This window comes from Fringilla coelebs (genome assembly GCF_963513975.1).
Source record: "Fringilla coelebs genome assembly, chromosome: 16".
Taxonomy (NCBI): Eukaryota; Metazoa; Chordata; class Aves; order Passeriformes; family Fringillidae; genus Fringilla; species Fringilla coelebs.
In genome coordinates this window covers 16,219,858-16,243,271 of record NC_140042.1, presented here as the reverse complement: position 1 = coordinate 16,243,271, position 23,414 = coordinate 16,219,858, and the positions used below count along the sequence as shown (strand labels likewise).

At 42.0% G+C, this 23,414-nt stretch overlaps 1 protein-coding gene across 4 annotated transcripts in view; it reads right to left on the bottom strand.

The window, feature by feature from the left end:
• Window positions 1–23,414, bottom strand: part of CRAMP1 (cramped chromatin regulator homolog 1) — a 49,217-nt gene that overhangs the window by 5,789 nt on the left and 20,014 nt on the right. For all 4 annotated transcript variants that reach the window (XR_014616553.1, XM_084216690.1, XM_084216688.1 and 1 more), the window contains exons 7-20: window positions 16,999–17,084; window positions 16,201–16,324; window positions 15,026–15,107; window positions 12,707–13,960; window positions 10,318–10,492; window positions 7,957–8,138; window positions 7,233–7,307; window positions 5,601–5,682; window positions 4,803–4,907; window positions 3,975–4,153; window positions 3,346–3,414; window positions 1,814–2,048; window positions 1,327–1,491; window positions 530–675 (exon numbers count right to left, since the gene is read on the bottom strand). Coding sequence is in view for 3 of the 4 variants with exons in the window: in XM_084216690.1 (XP_084072816.1) it covers window positions 530–675; window positions 1,327–1,491; window positions 1,814–2,048; window positions 3,346–3,414; window positions 3,975–4,153; window positions 4,803–4,907; window positions 5,601–5,682; window positions 7,233–7,307; window positions 7,957–8,138; window positions 10,318–10,492; window positions 12,707–13,960; window positions 15,026–15,107; window positions 16,201–16,324; window positions 16,999–17,084 (2,959 nt within the window). In the remaining variant the exon portion in view is untranslated. The remainder of the gene's footprint in view (window positions 1–529; window positions 676–1,326; window positions 1,492–1,813; window positions 2,049–3,345; window positions 3,415–3,974; window positions 4,154–4,802; window positions 4,908–5,600; window positions 5,683–7,232; window positions 7,308–7,956; window positions 8,139–10,317; window positions 10,493–12,706; window positions 13,961–15,025; window positions 15,108–16,200; window positions 16,325–16,998; window positions 17,085–23,414) is intronic.

The window sequence follows — 23,414 nt, the reverse complement described above, 5'->3', positions numbered from 1 at the left end:
GATACCTCTGCCAACAGAGACAAGTAGTTCAGCAGCACAGAACCTTCTGCCATCCTCTCAGGTGACCTGCTATTAGCCATGTCCTACTTCTTCCTTCTGGACCTATCTGTTTTTTCCTACCAGGCTTCCAACTGCATTGTAGCTGCATAACTATTAATCTTGCTCTTATCTTTATCACTTTCAGTTCTTGCTCTACAAAGCAGAACACACACCAGAGAATAATTGAATCTTTCTCTGTCAGAACAAAGGTATATCCAACAGGTGAATATGACCTTCCTCAGCAAAAAGAACCTGGGTTGAAGGCACTTAGAGCAGCTTCTCACACCAGCTCTGGGGTTGGATAATTATCCTCAGATAATTTTACATCTTTCTGTTATGACTGTAATTCTTCTCTACTGAGCTGAAGTGCAGGTGTCAAAGCACCTCTGAGTTTGAAGTCTCTCGGGATGGTCTGAGAGACAGCACCCAGTAACTGTAACTTCCAGCATTGCAAGAGGAAGCAGACTCTGAGTGTAATTTGCTGACATACCTCTGCCACATCTGCGAGGGACCGAGACACAAAGGAGTCCCGTGAGTTCCCATCCAGCAGGCTGGGTCCCAGTAAGGAGGTGCCACTGGTGCTCCCAGATGGAGTTGGTAACATTTTTCGTCCCTTCTCTGGGGAGATGAAACTTGCTACAAAGAAAAGGCATATCAGTAAGTCACTGCACTGAGTGTTCTTAACTGGGAGGATAAAAAAGAAGGTCAAGGAAATTAAAAATGGAGGAGAGATATCCACTTCTTCCATCTTTTAAAAATTATGTGTTGCCAGCATTGATACCACACTGCTAAGAGTAAGGAGACTTATTACACTGGCCCCATGAATTATTAATTAAAAAAAACCTCTCAACAACTAAACCTCAACCAAACCCAGTGAGTGACCTCATGTCTTTGATATAGCACTTATTAAGCACACAACAAAGTCTGTTTTTCCACCAGCAGAGCCAAAGACATCTGTTCATTTTGGCACAACAGTCCAAATGTCTCACCCTAACTGATGAGTCAGGCTCCAACAGACTACATGGACCTGCCAAGGAATTACTTGTCCCAAGCTACGGGCCCCAATCTAGCAACAGGATCTTTTCAGGAACAGACTTGTAAAGAGAGAGTAAATGTGCTCAAGGCAACACTGTGGAAATGAAAGCAAGAAGTATTTGGAATAATTCTACAAATGTCCTACTGGGTTTACAATTTTTCAAAGGATTCACTTCTGATACACAATGTTGTGGTTTTTTTGTTAACGGGAAAACGCTTTTTGGTTGCACTTCTCTGCATCTGCACACTTACAGAACAAGCTGCTGAGGGAGGAGTCTGTGGAGTCATTGGGGTACCACTGGGGATCATGGGTGGGAGACGCAATCCAGTTCTGCTGAGGACTACTGGATGGGGATGGAAGACTTTTGGAGCTGTCACTGCCATTCAGCTTTGCAGGAGAGAGAGAAACACCTTCACCTGTAGGCCAATGTCGGGGATCATGAATTCAGTCAGTATGGTAAAGTTACAGGACACAGCAACAATTTTTGTTTAGAAAGGAAAAAAAACCCCAAACAATAACAATAAACCCCGCCCCGCCCCATATTTGCTAGAAAATAAAGGTCAGGCACAGAAATTTTATTTCCAACAGATATTTGGAAACAAAAAAACAAACAGGAAACAAAACCACAAAAACCTCATAACCCAAGAATTGCTTCCTGGAAAAGTTTCTGCTGCTATGTAAGATGTCAGGGATTTTTTTTAAAGTTGATAGGCAGACTTTAGCTAGTTTTAGACTTACTGTATTGGCCAGAGCTAATGGCTATTTCTATGATGGAATCACTGATCTGAGTGGCAGGTTCGCCTTGGGAAAGCACATCTTCAGGTGGTCCAGGCAGGGAAATATCCAAGAGAGCAGACACATTGGGAGGAGAGAGCCGAGTACTGGAAGCTTCTGATGAGGGAACTGGAGGGGTAGACAGACCATTCTGGAGAGAAGTCTTGGCCAGTTCTGGCATAGAAAGGACTGGTGTACTCTGTTACAAAAAACCAGAATTAAGTGTTCATAAATTTATTAAAAACACAGAAAACTAAAAAGGAACATTTTGGTTCTTGAGAATCAGATTAAAACCAGACTTCTAAGGGAAAAAATTCAGTAGATATTATGCCTAAATTAGAAGAATATACTATTTATATTATAAATCTGTATTATTTTAATGAAAAGTACCTGTAAGCATAAACAAATATGCTTCAGCCCATATCCTGCCAAATAATCTGAAAAAATATGAGTCTGTAACATTCCAAAGACAGCCTACATAACAGAACAAGCATAATCTTACAATTAACATAATTTTGATATATCTACAAGATAGTTCCCAATAGATATGTATTAATTTGCCTTTGTGTAGGCAAAACCCCTTTAAGTTCTGGAAGAGAATACACGTATTTTAAACTGGTAACTCACATTTATTAACTTTTTGCAGCCAGACTTCCCAAAATTCAATTGATCTTTAAGGAGTCTCATTACCAGTAGCTCATCGTAGAACTGTAACTTTTTTTTTGATGTAGTGTATACACAGCTGTCCTAAGAGCAAGAACCAGAACTCAAGGCCCCATTACCACAATAAGTGCCTCATAGGTTCATGTCCTAACATCTTAAAAAAATCTTAATCTCCTTTATGCTCTCCAATCAAGCTAATTTTTTCACATGCAGCCATCACATGGAGCATGGGAAATGCTTCCACTGAAAAAAAGAAGAGCCTGTATTCTGAGGCCTAAAAATCCAGGCCTGGATCCCACCTGAGTAAGAGTCTGGGGACAGGATGACAACACTCCTACAACAGTGCCATCACAGTTACTCTTCAAGTATCTGTCTATGTCTCACTGGATCCTGTACAAGGAACAGTGAATCTCTGGAAAGGATGCTGACATTACAATCACAGTTTTAGTCCTAATAATCCTCCTTTAGCTACATGGAGGTAGCAGGACTGCAAACTGCTGAAATGTCCCCTTGTGATGTCTAAAATACACACATAGATATAACACAGCGTTTATAAACTCCTTCACTCTATTAAGAGATATGTAAAGCTTGTTTGTCCCTCACGGGTCAGGGACTGTCACTGTCACTTTAATTTTAGTGAATGGCACACACACATATTTAAGCAGCTTTCCTAAATTTCTTAAACTTCTTGAGATGCTAGGGATTTCATTTCCACCAGACAGTACCAGTGGTGCACGACTACCTGGGAGTGGAGAGTTTTAACTAGCAATACGAGTGGCCTTTTCCCAGAACATGACCCATCCAGAGCACTGCTCCCTCAGCACACACTGTACCTGGAAGCCGTCCTGCTCGGGCCGGCTCGGCAGGCTGATGTACGGCACCCGGCACCCTGCGCCCGAGCCCTGCAAGCACAACAGAAACCACGTGAGTGACCAGCTGGGGAGGGAAAGATAAAGGCCTATTGAAAGATAGGAGATATATGAAGAGCACATTTATCTGTGCTCTTCATATATCTCATGTCTTTCAAAATTGTACATCAATTCCCTGAGAACATGACATGGACTAACATGTGTCTGGGTCTCAATGAAAGAAACAGCAAGGAGAAATTACAGTTTCCATTCCAAATGCAATCCCAAAAAGTCCATGTTTTGCCCCAGATTCCCTCCTGAATTTCTGAAACGCGATCATTTCTTTTCAAGCGAGATTTCTGGATCACCAAGTTCAACGCTCTACCAGCTGCAACCCATTTTACAGGATGGAGATTCATTCAGTGAGATGATGCTTTGATCCCTCAACCCCAAATACACAGTACACAACACAGACTGGGTCTGCCATGACAGCAGTGTCTAACAGCAAGCCCCAGGAGAAAGCTCACTGAGGAGTCATAATAATACAGCTTTTTTGTACGATGAAAGAAAAGACAGTTAAGCACTTGAAAAAAGCTTGTTTAAGTGCCTCTGACCTCCACAGTGGTGATGGAGCCTCCATTCTGATGTGCTACTGCTGGCTCCTGCCCTGTCACTACTGTGGGCACTGCATCCGGTGACAATGGAGACACACCTGGCAAACCATCTGCATCCAGGACAGGCATGGGACTACCAGGGATAATGCCAGCACTTTTAGCTGCCAAGTCAATAGCACCTTGGGTGAGACAAAACACCAAAAAGCATATTACAAGCTTCTTCTTCACTTTGTTATGATTCTCTAAAAGATGATTTTTTTAAAACTTACTTAGAGTCAAAACTGCGCCTATGTAAAAAAGCAGCAATGGTAATGATCTGATCATCTGGGTCAGCTGCTTCTCTGCACCAAGAGTAACACTGCTTTTAGCTAAAATGTTTCACTTTTCTGCCCTGTTCCAGCCTCTTACTAGGTATATCAAAATAGCTGACAAACATCCCAGCTCCCCTCCCATTCTTTTCTTTTCTTTTCTTTTTGTCCTCTAAATTGCTAAGTATTTATGCAATTTCCAGAAATTTTCTATAGGTTACTAGAGGAGGTCTAGAAACAACAGAGCCTTATTTTGTTATCTTGCCTCTGACAGCCGTGTAGACTCTGTGTAAAAATTGTAGGTTGTTGTAAGGGTCAACCTCACCCAGACCTTTTAAAATCCACTTCAAACATCTGAATGTCTTCTCATCTCAAAAGAATCCTCTAGGTAAAACATAGATGCAGTCACTATTTTAACCTCGTTAATTGTTCTAATTATGGAACCCACTCTCTACTGCGAGACAGTACCTGCCTGGAGGACACCAGCATGGGTTTTATTGCAGAATTCAGAATCACTTACTAGACAGATGGTTGGTGGCCTGTGTTGGAAGAACTTTGGGCACAATTGGACGAGAAACAGCAGCTTTAGTCAGTGAGGACTGGATTGGCCGAAATGAACCTCTCCCTGGAGGGAAGCAATAATACCTTTCAGGCAAATGAAATCTAACACCTTTAAAGCAGAACACAACACAATTCAATGGAAGCAAATAAATTCCAAACAGCAGCAAGCTGCAGGAATGCAAGTAGTGGAGATGATGGAATAGAGCTAAAATAGTGACGTGAGCTAAGCAGTGTCTTGCCACAGACACTCAACTGCAAGTGCTGCTGTGCCACTGGAGCTGCTCTCATACTGCCAGAGAAGACAACCCTTCAGGCCTCATGCTGCTTCTCATGGGGGATCACCTGTACTACCACTGTACTCAAGAGCATACCAGCAGAAAAGGACATATGGTCAGTGGATTGCTTATGCTGTATAAAATTTACACAGTATCTGAGGTACTAGGCAAAGTCCAATATAAAATCTAGACAGATTATTACACCCTACAGAACAAAAATTCCTATCTAAGTATTTTATTCCAAATTTTGTCTCCCTGTTGAGAGCTCCTTGCTCTTCTGTGATTTCAATCTTGGGAAATTGAAGAAAAAAATTTTATAAAAAGCACAACTTGCTTCACAATGATCCAGGAGAGCAATTCCATCATCCTGAAGGCTAGCGACACTGTCATTTAGAAAGAATATTTTCTTCTTTTTCTTCTTTAATTACTTTTTAATGCAGTTTTAAGGGACACTTTTCAGTTTGTAGAAGTGCTAGACTCACCTGTAATGGATGAGTTGGACAAGATAGAAAAGGAACAGACATGTTGGGACGGATTTCCAGACGGTCTAGGGAGCAGTGTTCTCTGTGTGAGAGAAACAATAAACCAGAACAGATTTAAACAAAAACAGAGAGTAACACTCATTGTATAAGTTGCAGGAGTTCATGAGATCTTCCAGAATAGCAGAGTATTTCTGTAGCATTACTATCATGTACCAGACTGTCGCTGTAGGACACGAAAGAACACACACACACACCACTCTCAGGGTGAAGAAGAAAAGAGGTAGTTTATTTTCTGACTCTAACATTTATAGTTTTATAAAGGTGACAGTGGATTGGAGGGTGACAGTGACACCTCTCCACTGACACTGGTTTAACTAACAGTCTATCAACTCTCTCTTCTTCCATAAAGGAATGCAAAAACAATGAGTTGTTTACAGAAAGTGTGTGAGAAAGTTCTTCACAAGAATGTCAACATCAAAAAGCTTAAAGAGTCTCAAAAAACCAAAATGACACCAGACACAGCAATGTGATCAGTGTGCTCTTGAGAAAAAAGCTACAGAAAGGAATTATGTGTCTTCTCTGTGAACTACAAGTAGTTTCCACATGGAAAATTCTCAGAGAAATGCTGATTAGATATTTCCACATGGAAAATTCTCAGAGAAATGCTGATTAGAACTATAATCCTCTCTGATTATACTTGCAGTGATTTACAAATCTCTCTCAGAAGTGATCTTAAACATGGTACCTAGTCGGTGTACAAACTGATCTGCCCTTAAAATTCAGCAAGTGTAGATGAGTGAGACAGCTGTGTGTGCTTGGGAGCTCTTAAAACACATGGAATTGCCCAGATCTGAAGATCTCAGGATCAAAAATAGTCCAGGGGTAATTTCTACATCCCCTACTCTTATACAAAACAGAAGAGAAAAAAATGGTATAGTGACACTTGTGAACTTTGTTTTCCCCAGTTTACTATTATTTAGGTTTCAGATTTCTTTTTTCTCACTTGCCTCTGGTGTTCCTGTCACATGTACCTTTTCCCAGAGTTATCAGAGCAGTCTGAAGGAGGGTAATACCTGCCTGTCACCAAAGCACCACAACAACCAACCATTCCTTCCATACATTTTTTTCCAAGTCCCATTTTTTTCCCAAGAATCATTGTTCTTTCAAAGTGTCTTATGGCATATTTCACTACAGAGGCTTATATCCAGCACAGTTTAACATCCACTACTGAGCAGGAAGCAGGAAAAGGATATAAAGGAAAATTTTGTAGTTAAGAGGGCTGCCAGCTCAGGACAGTAAAGGGACAACACTGCCTATGCCTCAGTGCCAGAAGGCCCAGGTAGCAGAATAGCAGAACCTGCTTCCAGGTTTCAAAAGCCTCTTCCAGAGGCTTTTTTATTTCTTCAAACTGCCTTGGGCACTGGACTTCCGCTGTTGTTGATATTCTTTATACAGGGAATGTAACATGGGTAGTTACACCAGAGAAACTGAAGTGCTTGTTCCTTCATAATTTCAGCTTTATATTTCCAGTGGATGCATGAGGGAAATTCAGGGGTTTTTTTGTTATGTGCAAATTACTACAGCCTTACTGATACTCAGGGAGCAAAACAGGCATTTACACTTTGCTCTGACCTGTACTACCAGTGGCTTCCGCAAGTGCCTGTTCCGTAACTTCCTGGGCTTCGGAAGGAAGAAGTCCGACTGCATCTGGACAACAACAGGAAATGCATTACAAGTATTTTAAGCATCCAGACACAGAATGAATTATATCCCCCAAATTCTTATTTTTGATAAAGATGAATAAGAATTAACCAAAATACTATGTTTTGTTTTAGATAGCACAATATCCTTCCTGCTAGAGTCAGAATATTTTCCACCAAGGATGTATTTTTTCTTCTTTCTTTATGGAGACAAAGCTTTGTCCCAAAAAGCCATTTCATAACCAACTATTCAGCTTCCTACAAAATTCTTACTGAGATTGTATAAATAAAAATTAGAATTTGACTTATGTACAGCAATGAGGCTGTGTTAAAATTAGCTACACATCAGAAGGGGATAAGTTTTTGCTAAATCTGGCACATATATTTGCTGGAGCAACTTAATTAGACAGCAAATAAGTGTCATCAGGCTGTGTGATGGTATTCAGATTTGAATTACCTGAACACATAATGTCAGTTCAAAGCACAGTTATAGTCAAAATCTCACTCATCTCATTTAATACAAAGTTAAACATGATAAGAAGCACTGCTTCACAAGGCAGCCCATACTTTCTGAGGAATTCAGAATCCCTGTGATACCCCCTGGAAGATGGTTCATGCACACCATGCTGCATTTTCCATTCCCTCCTCTTACTTACACTGATGGTGTCCAGGTGCTGCCGGAAGGTCAGCTCTGCTTCCTTGCTGGGCAGGAACAGCTTCCCATGGCGGCTGTTGGGGGGCAGGGTTGTAGGGACAGCAAACAGTCCACTGTCGGCCTCAGTGCTCCCAGAACTTGAAGGACTAGCCACCAAGAGAGGTCTAGGGAGGTTTCGCAAACCTAGAATATTTTAACAGCAATTTAAGTGAAATAACGTGAAAACAAAAAGGAAATAACTCTTTAGTAGCTGAAGGATCACAGAGAGCTGGGACTTAAGGATTCAGCTTTTGTCACCAGCTGTTTCCAAAATCAGGATCTCTCCATATTTCAGTTGTCCCACCTGCAAACTGACAGTATTTACCTGCTATGAACACCACTAATATTCACTTGCTTTGAAATTCTTGGAAGTATGGGATTAAATGTGATTTTACACTACTTAAGAAACTAGAATTGAAGCTCTATTTTCAGCCCCCCACAGACTGTGATAATCAGTTTATCTGTTCGGCTTATAGGCATACCTGAGGGTCTATACCAGTAAATGAACTAAATCTACCATTTCTTATGTAGGGGAAGATAATACAAACACAGAGCCATTTTACAGAGTTTATGATTTATTTACAGTCCCCACCCCTTCTTTCCCTATAGTAATTTGAAATGCAACCCCAATAAAATCAATCTGGTGATGGGGCGGAGATCAATTTACCAAAGACCTTCCCAAAGACAGTCTTCAAAATACATTTGGCACAGTGAAATAATCGTAACTTGTCTGAGTAAAACTTCCCCATTTATGTTTAAGTTTAAAAAAAAATGTGGTAGGATTTCCCTCTGCACACAGCCAGCTTGGATGAAAGCCAGCATTGTTAGCCTGTCACTCTGAGGCAGCCAAGATCCCCACAGGTGCTTTACAGCACCAGTTAACCCAGTTAACCTGCTCCTGGGTTCACTGCTTCTCAGAGCAGGGATGTGAAAAGGACTGCCTAAAAATCACAACTGGTCCCAGTAACGCAACACCATCACAAACTTTTCTGAAGTCATAAACATTTGGTGGCAAATGCAACTGGGCTGAAGCACAGAACCAAAATTCTTGGCCTGCATGACTGGAGCTCACAAGTCACAGCAGTCATACCTCCTATTAAAGAGAAGGCAATTCATAATCATTCTCTACGTTATAATCATAGAATCACACAACTGGTTTGGGTTGGAAGAGACCTTGAAGCTCATCTCATTGCAACCCCTGCCATGGGCAGGGACACCTTCACTATCCCAGGTTGCTCCAAGCCCCACCCAACCTGGTCTTGGACACTGACAGGCATCCAGGGGCAGCCACAGCTTCTCTGGGCACCCTGTGCCAGGGCCTCACTACCCTCACAGGGAAAAATTTCTTCCTAATAATTAAGTTAAACCTATAGTGGCAGGATGGCACAGAAAATTTTCAGTAAATACTTATCAACAGATTTTACACTGGGCATTTACTTGCCTGTTTTGTAAGCTGATATTCTCTTGAGATCTCACACCCTGTGCCAGTCAGCATGTACTGGTTCAGGCTGGGAAGGCATCAATTTTCTTCAGGGGCAGTTTTGGATTTGCTTTGCAAACAGTGCTCATAACTCAGGGATGCTTTAGTTACTCCTGAGCAGGACTTATACTGGTCAAGGCCTTTGCTGCTCCTCAACCCACACTGCCAATGAGGGGGCTGGAGATGCATGAGGAACTGGGAGGGGACACAGCCAGGACAGCTGATCCCAGCTGATCACAGTGAAATCCCACACCATGGGGGGGTCATGCCTAGCATAAGAAGCTGGGGGAAGAAGGAGGAAGGGGCTGGACATTCAGAGTGAGGGCATTTGCCTTCCCAAGTTACTGTTACATATGATGCAGCCCTGCTGTCTTGGGGAAGCAGGGAATGAATTCCTTGCTCTGCTTTGCATGCACAGCATTTGCTTTCCCTAATGAACTGTTTTAATTTCAAACCATGAGGTCTCTCAGTTTTACTCTTTCAGTTCTACCCCATTCCACCAGAGAGGAGTAACTGAGCAGCTGCATGGGGCTGTGTTGCTGGCTGGGATTAAACCACGACACAGCTCCCAAAAAAACCCAAGCATCTTCTCTAAGAGTGACTAAGGAGAGTTCTTCTGGATTGTGAACTGCATTACTGATATGCATTGTTATTCAAGATTCAAAGCAGCACTGGACTTAGGACAATTCTAAAGCAAACTAGCACACACCAGTGTTCTCAGACAGTGAAGTTCCTAAGAGTAAGAGCACTTCTCCTTCCAGTGTTCCATCTCTGGGAAGTTCTCATTATGGTGTGAGGTATTGCTGAGTTGATTTCATCAAGTGGATTTTTAGGAATACTCACCTGAGGAGCTGGAAGCAGCACCAGGAGAAAAAGTCTTGTTGCGAAGGGCAGACTGATTCCGTGCGCAGCCGGGACTCCGGGTGTTGATGGCAATTACCTTTCCCGGGGGGGTCAGGGCCTGCTCCTCCTGAGCAGGCTTGATGGGTGATGTGGCAATGGAGCTCATCTCGGGCGTCTGAAAATGCACATTAATTGAACATTCTGTGCTGTACAACAAATGTATTGTGAAACTCACTGTACTTAGGAAGACTTAAAATTAAAATCTGATATACTACAACATCTTAAAGTACTGTAAGCAATACCTCCTAGTGGGTGTGAGGGGTAGCTGAAATTACCTTCCTGCCCATTTAGCATTGTTGGATGCCACCAATTCAATACATTAATTTATGTTACAATTGGGTTGGCACTCAACCAGCTTCATGCAACGCGCTGGATCACCACAGGATTGAAAGAAAGAGAAAAAAAATGGTGTTGGTTTTAATTCAGTGCAAAGCTATTTTTCATAAACTCCATACAGAGAGCTCTGGTGAGAAATACATCTGGACAAAAACATTTTAATTCTCTCTTAATTCTAATCAAGTAGAGCTTTGAATTTCTTCCCTTCCCTTCTCTTTCACACTGTAACACAGCACTAACAAGAGACACATGCGCTTCAATAATTTTACAGGCCTATCCAGTTGTTTCATTAAATTGTTTAAACTGTTTTCTAGAAAACCCTCCCTTTTTAAGGAATCTATGTGCAATCACAGGCTTAAAATTACACCCACCACTCAACTGCAATACCACTTCACAGTTTATTTTATGCTGATGATTTTCATTTAAACAATGAACCACAGAACAGCTGGCTGCTTTGGCTGTTACAGATTATCTGGAGAAAGCAGCAGGCATGCACACAATCAATCCTTCCTCTTAAAATATCCTGTGGCAAAAATACCATAGTTCCTCTCATTATTTGATGAAATGCAACTTTCAAGACATCTACTGTGCTTTCAGTGAGGCTGTAAATATCTTCCTGGCCTTTGCAATATCAGTGCCACAATGTTCATGTTTCAAGGAGAGTATGTTTTTCTGAAAAACAGTGAGAATAAAGCAGTATTTGACAAATTAAAGGTTGTGTTCCTTTTTTTTGCTGCAATGTACAATATAGTACATACCCTTAAAGAGCTCCTTTATTGTTCAGTAGTGCTATGCTACTATAAGACAGCCACGAGTGTGGAAGTGACAGAAACACACATGCAAATCCTAACTGCTGTTTTCTCCACCCTCTTCAATTCCTCTTCCCCCAGGTCTCAGAGATGTCCTTCTTTATAGCTTTTGATTGTTTCATCATGTCATGCCTAGCTGTCACCTGTGTCACCAGAAGTAAAAGTAGATGCCAAAGAGGAGACAGTAGCCCAGATCTGTGAGATGTCAGACCAAAGGCCTTTGCAGTTTAAACAAAGTCTATATCTGGAGCTGCATCTGAACAGAGATGGGTTTAAATTTATAAAATTCTTCATTCCATGTCTGTAGAATCAGAATCAAAAGGAACTTTGAGTGGAGTTAAATCACCAAAAAACAAGGATTAAAGAATGCTGTGTTTGGGAACAGTGATACATTTGCATCCTGGGTGGAACAGAATCTTTAGCTCATCATATCTACCAGAGGCCTTTGAGCAGATCTGCTAAACTCTGTGTCTTTTTAAAAGATATTTTACTAAGTTTCAATTGGCTGCACTAGGTGGAATTGGCTGCCCAGGTATCACTGGGGCAAATCTTAAATACAGGTTTACAAAGCACAAGAAGGAAAGCAAGTTCATTTCCGAAGGTTCGCCTAAGGACTGGGACTATTGAACAGGTATCCTTGGAGTCTGGGAACTTTTACACAAATCAACTGAGGCAGGCACAGTTCTATTGACTCTGCTATTCTGAGGAAATACATTGTTTTCACTCTCACACTGTGTAATTTGAGCTACTTAAACATTGAAAACCAATGCTGTTTTCATGAGCAATAATGTCTCATCCAGGCTCCATTTCCCACAAAAGGTTGGATTAGATGATCTTCCAAGGCCCCTTCCAACCTGGGAAGGTTCTAAGGTTCCATGAATCTGAGAGAGAACAGAAGGCCCCTCACCTCACAACTGATCTTTTGAGCAATCACATTAAATGTTCACTGGAACACCAATGAGACTCACAGCAAACCGGAAGCTAAAAGTGTAAAAAGCATATTGAAGCAAAGTCCACTCTGTAGCCAGCTGTCTTGTGTGGTGGTTTTTGTATAATTTAAGCACAGGAATCTCCAGAGCTCTTGACATGGCTAGTTACTGATCTATTGTGAATGCACAACTGGGCAATTATTGCCCAAATGAAACTAGAGTTTAGTATCTCGAGCATGAACAAGAGCTACTTACTGGTTTGGGATTGACCTCAGTAGAGATGAGTCTCAGAAGGCAATTCAAGAGTCTCTGCTTGTGAAAGGTAGGACATGCAGGGACAGCACTTGACTCAGAGGTCTGCTCTCTAGCATGCTGGGTTTCTGGCTCCAAGACAGCCAACCAGTCATATTCCAGCTGCAGCTTGTTCGGTTTGCCCATCATGAGGTAGACTTCAGCCAGAGTAAGGCTCTCAGAGGTTCGCAGACTCCATCCTTCCTCTCTAACTTGCTGGGAGAGCCGACTTGGGTCATCCTTGAGAGACTTTGTACTGGATTGTCCCTGAGGTGGAGGCGGAAACGAGGAGCCCAGCTTCTCTTGAGAATCCTCCATTACTGCATCTGTGATATCCTTGGTACAAGCATCAAGCTGCTGGCCCTGGCTGTGGCTGGCCTGAGTTTCACATCTGCTGCTGCCAGGGGAAGCCACACCACCTCTCAGTAGCTGGGAACAAGAGTCAGAGGTCTCTGCACTCCTCCTGCTCGGAAAAGCCACTGGAGAAGCATTACCAGCTGCTGAAGCAGAGTCTTTCCCAGGCAGTTTGTCTGTGCAGGAACATTTCTCTGGGACAATTAGGTCCTGGCAGGACTTCATGTACCGTGGGAATGGATCGAGCAGAGAGAGCTCCTCCACATCAGGGATCTTGCTGCAGGCACACTCTGTGCTGCACGAGGGTAGCACACCTGCCTGCTCGCTAGCCAGGGCCTCCCTGACCTCCATGCAGGGGGCCACTGAGCTCAGCTTTTCCTGGTGCCCTCCTGGATCCTGAAGTCCAGAAGGGGGTTTCTGGAGCGAATTAGTGATGCCAAGATTTGAGGCTATTCCCTCCACAGGCTCTGGGGCACCATCTTCAGTGCTTGCAGAAACTTCAGCTGTAGGCTGCAAGGTCCTGCTGGGCTCTGTAGTGCTCTCTCCCCTTCCCACAGCCTTACCTTCCATCCCCCGCAGGTATTTCAGCTGGCCCCTTGCTGTCCCCTGACCACTCTGTATGCCAAGGATTTGGGCAGGGGGGAGTAAGTGAGAGTCTTTTGTGTTCTGTTTGCATTTGCCCGTTTCCTGCCAATGCACGGTACAGAAGGCCTTGGAGTGGACCACTCTGGCTACCCCGGGCAGTGGAGTGATGGTACAGTTCTCCCCTGGAAAAAGATGGAGCATCACTTTCTCCTCTGAGAAGCTGCCTCTTGTTTCTGAGTCTCTGGAGTCTCGAAGTTGCTGTTCTTCAAGTGTTTTACGCTAAAAAAAGATGTGTCAAAGAATGTAACAGTCATCTGCCCTTTCCAAAAAAGCACCTGGGAGCTTATTTTGCAAGTTAAAAAAAAAAAAAAGAAAATAAAAGAAAACCTAGCTAATCACGGATATGTTCTTTATTCACACAGATTATAGAGAAGACAACTGAATTAGGTTGAAATTAGGTCCTTTATGGTGATAGAGACTGCAGTGAAGACCTGCTACAAGCCCAAATATCCATTCCGAACAAAATTACCTCTCTGTTTCACATACCACCGTAATCGTAAAAAAAAAAAATCCCATTCAACAAACCCCAACAAAACCCAGCAAAACCTCTAGCACTGCACAGCAAAGCAGCCTCTCATGAGTGCAGCAAACTCCACCTTACACACTCTGACATCCTTCAGAATTTCAAGTGCCATGCCACTGCTTCTTCCAGGCTCACAAATTAAACAGCAAAGCCTGAATGAAAGGCCAAAGAAGAGGATAAAACTTACAAGTCAGAAGGACTAGTTTCAGAACAGAACAGTTGCTAACTCACAAATCTTTCTATTGCGTGGATCAAATTTCAGAGGCAGGGACACCCTGACTGCTGTATGGCTCAGCCAGCGCAGAGATACACTGCAGGTAGCAGCAGCTACCTCGACAAGAAGCTTAAGCCTACATTGGAGAAGCTGCACAAAGTGCAAAGATCTGTCCTTAATCTCTCGGCTGAAACTGGAAACAGAATTGCCAGTTATTATCCTGGCTGTACTAGGGTCACCCAATGATAATGAACCAGACTAAGATCACTGTTTGAGGAAATTAAATAAAGGCAGGAACATAATTTTTTTCTTAACTCACTTTTATGGGATCATAACAGAGAAGAATTGAGGTAAAAGCAGAACACTATGGGATCTCCCACAAAAGCTTCCACTAGTGATGCTGAGACTTTATCTGTGTCTTTACTAAGCAGGGACTGGTATATTTATGAAGTAGATTCACTTTTCTGATGCAAAACTGAACTTGGAATAGGAAGCAAATTTCTCCCAGGACACAGCACATGGAACAGACTGAGCAGGAAAAGGATACAACCCGCACTTCATGTAGAGCCCACTTCTGCTTCAGGAATTCAAGGAGGCTGGAGACCTTCCGATGTAACTCCACAATCATCCTGTACACAAGAGAAGCAAAGCAAAGGAACAGAGAACAACTGTCAGCAGAAGTTCCAAGTCCTAACCTTGATACTAGAAGGAGAATTAAGGAATAAACTGGCATTCTATAATGCCAGCACAAAGAACACTCCCAAGCACTAAGAAAAAAGGCCACAACAAAAAACATATGTTATCCCACAACTTTAAAATTTAGGTTAACTCTCAACTGTGGCAACTCACACATTCTAAAAGCCTGTCAGATAAACCTGACTGCCATGATTCAAGAAACTACTTTTTTCCAGATGGAAGAAGATAGGAAAAGATGGCAGGACTTAGCTGAACTGCAAAAGTGCAGGCAAAGCATGAAGCTACTAAATAAAGTATAAAAAGAAAGAGAAAAAAGGGCACAAAAGACAAACACTTTTTGAAAGCATTTTACTAAATAAACCTAATGCAGAGAAGAGAATGGATATTTTTATCATGATCTTTGGTTACTACACTGAAATGCTGCATTTGAAACAACAACTCAACATCACAAAGGCCTCATGTTTACTGTTCCAAGTTCTGGATTAGATGTAAGGACCAGGATGAACAGCCACTGATGACATTGAACAGTTGCACCAACAGTGTTTTGCAAGGCAGAAACTACAAACACTTTCCATGCTACTTTAATCATTGGGTGCAGGTGAAATGTTCAGAGCCTTGGTGCAGGCACCTCTGACCCCTTTGTATATTCCCTTCTCTCTATGGTACATGCAATACAAATCTTTGTAGAACCAAGGCTACTATCTCCATTTTACTTGCCCTCTGCCCTGATGTAGTTTGTGCCACATTGACACTATACTCATCTCCAAAGCTAGTAGCTAGTAACTCCTTCATAACTAAAATGAAAAGATATAAAGAACAATGGTAATCTAATTTTCCCACGTGAAAACTCATGTTTACAAACCATGCACTGGTTGGACAAAGGTTTCAGACTAAGTACACTTAGGACAACTGCGTTATCACAGATAAACTGCCCAACTGGCAAAGAGAACCCTGAAGAAAGAGGAAGGGCTAGGATGCTGCTCATCAGTTCCCCTATTCTGAGCACCACAATCAGTTCTCTATTACCTAAGCCGTGGGTTCTGGGCAAGACTCTGTACTCGAGCCCATGCATGGTTATTTCGTGGCTGCAGCTCCACAGGGACCTTGAGGGGAAGTCGGACTGGCTTTTGGTCCTCTTCATCACTCACACCTGAATGGAGGTGAAGCACAAAGGGTCAAAGCAAGGACAACTCAGTCACAGCACTGTATGCTCAGTTACACAATACAAAAGATCAGACAACACCATCACCTACAGACAACTTGGGCAGCTCAGCTTCACCAGTGGAGCCTGCTTCCTTAATTACCTTTTCTTTCAATATGTTCTTATCCTTGGACACTGTAGTGGTACTGGGGATTCCACTTGAGCAAGCAGTGTCAAAAATCAGATGTCTGGAAACTTTGAACAAGTACAGTATTTCAGACCTTTGAACAGCCTGATTATACTTGGGAATGAGGAAGTAAACAAAAAACCCAAAATGAAATCATACATAGCTGAATAGGAGAAGGTAAAAAATTTGAAAATGTTCAATGCTAAACACTATACTATTGCTGATTCACTAGCACCTTCACATACAGTGAAAGCAGCAATGAACTGGTTTGGTGTGGGTATTTCCTTTTCAAGTTAGCTGGTAAGAAAACTGCGTGAGTTGGAAGTTACTGGGGTTACACGAGCAAACAGGCCAAGACAGAATAGTATGCCCAGGACAAACATGCAACAGCCCAAATTTCCCTGCCAGTGATGGACACACCAGAACAAGCCTGCTCACTTTCTATGCTTCCAGCCGTCTTCTAGAACACCCTCATGTTCCAGCATCTTTTACTCACCATCTGGATCACAGAGTTTCTTCAAAGCCCTGCACATGGGAGCTTTGATACGCAGGTTTCTGCCTTTGTAACGAACAGTTGTCGCCCTGGATATAGGGAAAGACAAGTATTTAGAGGAACCAGTAACAACAGTATGTGAATACAGATCTATCCATTTTAGGCCCTGTGCTCTTCATCATCCTCATATATGACTTGGACACAGGACTGGAAGAGGTACTAAGCAAGTCTGCAGATGATACAAAATTGGGAGAAGCTGCAGACTCCCTTGAAGGCAGGGAGGCCCTGTAGAGAGAGCTCAACAAATTAGAGGGCTGGGCAATCACCAACCATGTGAAGTTCAACAAGGGAATGTGCCAGATCGTGCACCTGGGATGGGGCAACCTTGGATGTATGGACAGACTGGGGAATGAGATGCTGGAGAGCAGTGCTGCAGAAAGGACCTGGGGGTCCTGGTCGAGGGCCAGTTGGAGCTGAGTCACCAGTGCCCTGGAGCCAAGAGGGAAATCCTTGTTCTGGGGGCACCAGGTCCAGCACTGCCAGCTGGGCCGGGAGGGGATTGTCCTGCTCTGCTTTGCACTAGGGTGGTCTCACCTTGAGTATTGTGTGCAGTTTTGATCACTACCATATAATAAAGATATTAAACTATTAGAGAATGTCCTGAGGAGGGCAGTGAAAACGGTGAAGGGGGAAGCCATATGAGGACTGGCTGAGGGCACTTGATCTGTTCAGCCTGGAGAAAAGGAGACTGAGAGGAGACCTCCTTGCAGTTGCAACTTCCTCATGAGGGAAAAAGAAGGGGCAGACACCAATTTCTTCTCTGTGCTGGTTACCAGCGACAGGACCCAAGGAAATGGCCTGAAGTTGTGTCAGTGCAGGTGTAGGTTGGGTATCAGAAAAAGCTTCCTCCTCCAAGTGCTTGGGCACTGAACAGGCTCCCCAGGGCAGTGGTCACAGCAACAACCCTGACAGAGATCAAGAAGCATTAGGACAATGCTCTCAGGCACAGTGTGACTCTTGGGGATGGTGCTGTGCAGGGCTGGACATTGACCTTGATGACCCCTGCCCGTTCCAACTCAGCTTATTCTGTGATCAGGGACACAGAGCAAAACGCCATCACAGCTACAGGAATGAATACAGAAATGTAAGGGTCTGTAGTGCAAGTCCACGGAGCATTCAGTCTTTCCTATCACCTTATTTTTCACTGTGGAAGCGCTACTCTTGTGACTCTCCTCTTCCAGACTTTCATGAAACACTTGGTTGCCCACCCAGGGAGGGACTTCTGTTTTATAAGTGAACCAGGATCATGTTACTTTGGTTCAAGAGTACCCTCACAGACAGCTGCTTCATAAAAGACAAGTGGTTTTGATTTAGTATTCCCTTTATACTTATGACTCTTAATTATAGGAAGAAAGAATCTGAAGTCCTTGCAGTCTTTCATTTGGAAATATGATCACCATATCTGGTGCAGACATGAGGTCTAAGAGCTTGTGCAAAAACCTAAACAAAGCAACTTTTTACAGTATGATTTCACTGTTTAGTTTCAGTATCACTTTAGCAGTTTCAAAGATCCTTAAAAGTCAGAGGTCATTTTTGTTTTCTCACCATGAAACTACTTGATTTCTTCACTCCATCAGTTCTGCAGGGACTTAAAGGGCAGACATTGAGCCCAATCAAATTACCAATGGCAGTATTACTACCTAATACTCAAAGCATTAAGGATCAGCTGGCATAGAAGCAGCAGGCTTGAATGCAAATCCTTGCAGTAAAACAAAATAAAGAATATTCCTGTGCTGTAAGTAAAACACCATCATGCAGGAAGAGCAGTTGTCTACAGTGGTAGGAGGAAAATCTGCGAAAGGGCAGCAGAAGTGGAGGCAGACCTGAGAAGATGGAGCTGATGGGGTGAGCAACTCAAAAGTTTCAGCCACTGAACTGTGAATTTCTATAGATTTGGAATATCCCTGAGCTGGAAGGGCAGATTTCTTTTCAGCTTAATTCTTGGAAAAAATAATTGTTTGAAGACAGTTGGTCCCACCAAGTCCAACAGTGTAAAGTCTCTGTCAGCGTCTTCCAGTGTAAAGACTCTTAGAGAAGGACACAGAAACCCTTGCAGATATCTAACCAATAAGTTAAGGTAAGGATGAAAGTTAAAACCTCCTCCTGGGCACCTCAGCCTTAGCATGAGACTACATATCCTCTTGTATTTATCCTTATATTAAAGTGTAGATATGATTTAATGAGAAAATCAGCATTTTGTACAATGATCCTCTTGCCTATTTGTAATCTGCTTTAATACAGCAAATTCTTTTCACTACTTGTGCAAGCTGAGACTCTCCTCCTTGATTTCAGCTAATGCAATTCTTTATTATCAAATGTGCCCTTGAAGCATGTGAGTGAAGAGTCAGAAATAGCATTATTATTATTATCATCATCATAATTATTATCTTGACAGTTATAATGGTACAAGTAAGAAGGGGTTTGAGGAGAGAAACATGTTTTATATTAACTGATATGACTATATAAACCAATCAAGTTTTGTGGAAATTGTTTCATCACATGAGTGGAAAGTTATTGAAACAAAGGCCTGGCTGCTCAGAAGGCCCAGAAGGTTTGATCTGCCTAAAACAGCTGAGCTAATTGATCTAAGAAGAAAGAAGTGCAGTTGTTAATTTTTATATTTCCTATTTCTGTTCAAGAGCCCAGCTAGTTGGTCATAAAGCATTTATTGTTGAGTCAGGCTTCCTGGTAGTTGTTCGTGCTCCATTTGTCTGCCACCTGTGCAGGTGGACCTTGGGTTGGAGGTATCCACCATCTGTTACCATGGAGCAGCTTATAAATGAACACGGATCAGCATTACAAACTCCTGAGTGAATCTCTATCTGTGCTTCAAAGGGCAGAGAGATGAGAAAAAAACAACCAACCCAACCAAAACCTAAGACAAAAGCCAGAAAAGAAGTGTGGAAAGTCTAAGTATATTATGGAAAAGATATTATTGGAAAAAAAAAACAAACCAAAAACCAAACCAAACAACGAAACACTAGGAGGAAAACCACACTGGAGGAAACCAAACAACGGCAAACCTGCTGATACCTATATGGAGAAGCAGGAACTACTGCCTTCCCCGAGCACGAGGGGAAATGGCAGCAAGCAAAGTACACCACTCAGTAAATGAAGAAATATTTACTTTTAGTTTTGTCATAAATGTGACAAAACATTAAAGACTTCCCATGCAAGTTTTCACCCTGCCACTACAGCACTCTTCCACAACAACAGCGATCCATATTATTTCCATGGTTCCCTCGCACACGCTTTAGAATATCGCAGCTCCCCACATTCAGGTGTTCTGCTTCCCCTAATTCCCTTTTCCACTAAGCACGCTCAGATTCAAGCAATCTAGGACAGAATCTAAAGAATAACTTGTTATCAAACTAATATAAAAGCAGATATATTTAGACACTATAATTTTCTAATTGAAATCTGTAGCTGGGAGGCTGGAAGAAGACTATTTCTACAAATTTAGGGGAGAGCACAGTAGAACAGTCAGTCTGCAACACAACTACTTTTAGCTTCAAAATCCCTTTTTTCTTCAGTTACCTAGATTCTGGACGTCTCCAAATGCAGAAGAGGGTAAGTCTTTAAAAAAGTCACTCTACTGACTATGCATTCAGAATTACCTGTCTGACTGGACACCAAGAGCATAACCTGCCTATTTAAAATGGTTTGGTTTATATACTACTTTTTTCAGTATACTAAAATGGTTTGGTTTATATATCTTTTTTTTTCAGTATGACCTGTTATTTTATGATCAAGATTTTTAGAGAGTTACAGATTTCCCCTCAGCATGCCAAAGAGCTTTCCCAAGGAACTGGAAGACAGTGAAGAATCACTGCCATCCCACATATAGTACATTCAGAATCTGACCCAGACAGAACAACTAATGCCTATTAATGGTTTCTCTCTTTCTTATCTTGTGTTATAAAGAACCTCTCAGGTTGGGGGGTAAAACCACATACACTGCAAGACACTGAAGTGCTCTGCTTAAGTGGTGCACCATTACAATATTTCTTTAATTAGGTGGCTTCTTGTGGTTTGGTTGGTTTTTTTTTTTTTTTAACATACCCAAAATTTCTACATATTTACAAAGACATCGAGAAAATATTTGTTCATATGTAGTTTTTTATTAAATGTAAAGAGTGTTGCAAAACCCAAGTTAAATAATGCTTCCCTTCTAAAAATGAAACAAAACAACATAACTTCAGTTTAAGTTTATTTAAATTAGTTACTGAGCAGTTCTGCTATACCACTATATACCTTTTTTTCTTCTTATAGATCCTAATAAATTACATAATAAATGTGTAGTAAAATTAAAATGCTGTAATAAAAATCTTAGCACAAAGGACTGGACAGAGAGTGGTCCTGTCTTTCAGCAGCTAGAGCAGGCCAGTGTTGCCCTGAGTATGCTGAACTGCTCAGAACAGTTACAGAAACTGACAGAATAATTCTTAGCTCCCCCTTGCATTTATAAAGATATAAATTGCAATCTATTTTCTGCAAGGTTCCCCATTTACTCAACAACTGCTGTACCACTGGCTATTGACTAGCCTCATGTGCCGGTTTCTGACATTCTGAAGCCAAGTACAGAGATGTACCACAGCGAATAGCCTTAACTCCAACAGCCAAACAGGGGTGTGTCACACAGAGACTCTGCTGGTACTTACCAGGGTCAGCTGACTGGAGTTGTCAGGCACTCCTTAGTATCCATGACCTGGGTTATAAGCTCAACTAGGAAGCTTTTAAGTATGGTTTTCTTATGAGTCCCTGACAGGGTCATTTGTTTCTCCACACTCCATGAGATTAGTACAGAAACGAGAGATGCAAAACAAGCACTGAATTAGAGCATGTAACTCCAGGGTCAGGAGTTGTGCTGCAAATAAATTGCCATGTAGCTCCTCACAACCTTTTGTGACTTTTCTTACCAATTAAATGAAGAGAATGTTTATCTACTTAAGGAGCAGATCATGGGAATAATGCATGTTCACATTCCCCATTTTTAATCACTTTCACTGCTTTCCCCAGTGACAAGCCTTACAAAGTGCACTGCATTCGAAGAGGAATGTCACACTTGAAAGAAACATGTTAGGAACTGGAGAAAGAGCTGATTACAAATAGGGAGGAGGCTCATGGAATTGTACCATCACTGAGCAAGATGAGGAGTTGAACCAACCGAGGTACATGCAACGTGTTTGCTTCTGGGAGCTATGAGGCTGCCCTGCACACGCAGGTGGTGTAGACATCCAGGTGGTAATGAAGACACAGTCTGCTCTTCTTCAGCTCATGAGGTTCACCACCAAATGGGGTAAGGGATGCAGGAGAAAAAGGGAAAGAAAAATGGGCCTCCCAGATGTAGACAAAAAGCCTATGCAAAAGCAACTAATTCTGAACTGGTTAATGTTATGTACACTCTAATTTTGGCACAGAAGATTAGCATTAATACTTTCAAATGCAGACTCCTCTTCCCAAAATGGTTTGTTACAAGACTGGCTTTCATGAAGTAAACACCTAGACTTCACAGAAATCACCATCCCTCATGAACAATTAATTAGAAGAACTAAAGCCTGAATCATGCAAAGTGATAGACTGATACTACAGCTCACTAAACATCATCAGGCTCATTTGCTACGCTTTGGTTTGTTTGGATAACCCAGTATAAGAAAGGCGCTCTAGTATAGCACAGAGTGACTAAACAAACTGCTAATACTCTGAACCATAGAGATATTCAGCAAACTACAGATGAAGGCTCATCCAAGGTCCACTTAACTGGTAACTCAAATTTAAAGAGGTAAATGCCGTTGAACATACTGTTCATATTTTCCTAATTGTACAAAACCCAAACCACATGGGAATTTCTAATTTAAAACCGTGCAGTTAACAGAAGAATGAACGAGTGATTCAAGCATCACATTGAAGACCATCAACACAAGCACACTGTACAAACAGCATCTCCCATGAGAGGAAAGATTGTTCAACTCCCAAGAAACTGATCTGCAAAGTCCATTTGAGAACATGAGAAAGGCACAACACCAAATATCCATATTTTGCAAGGTAAAGTCAAAAGACTGCAGCTGCTGAGGGGGCAAACTCCTGCTCCTGTCTACAGTCAAGTTTACTTCATCAATAACTTGCCTACTACAGTGAACACCCTAAAAGCAAGAATGTAAAAGGTAAAAGCAGACTTGTAACGGACAGAAAATATTGATTTTTCAAATCACTTTTAAAGATGGGGTCAAGGACACATCAATGCCTCACCTAAGTAATCACATGCCTTGTCCTTCGAAAGAGATTTCACTTAAAAAGATATAAATTCTAAAAACTGAACTACTTTGGAAAAATTTATGCACAAATCAGGTATGCCCTTG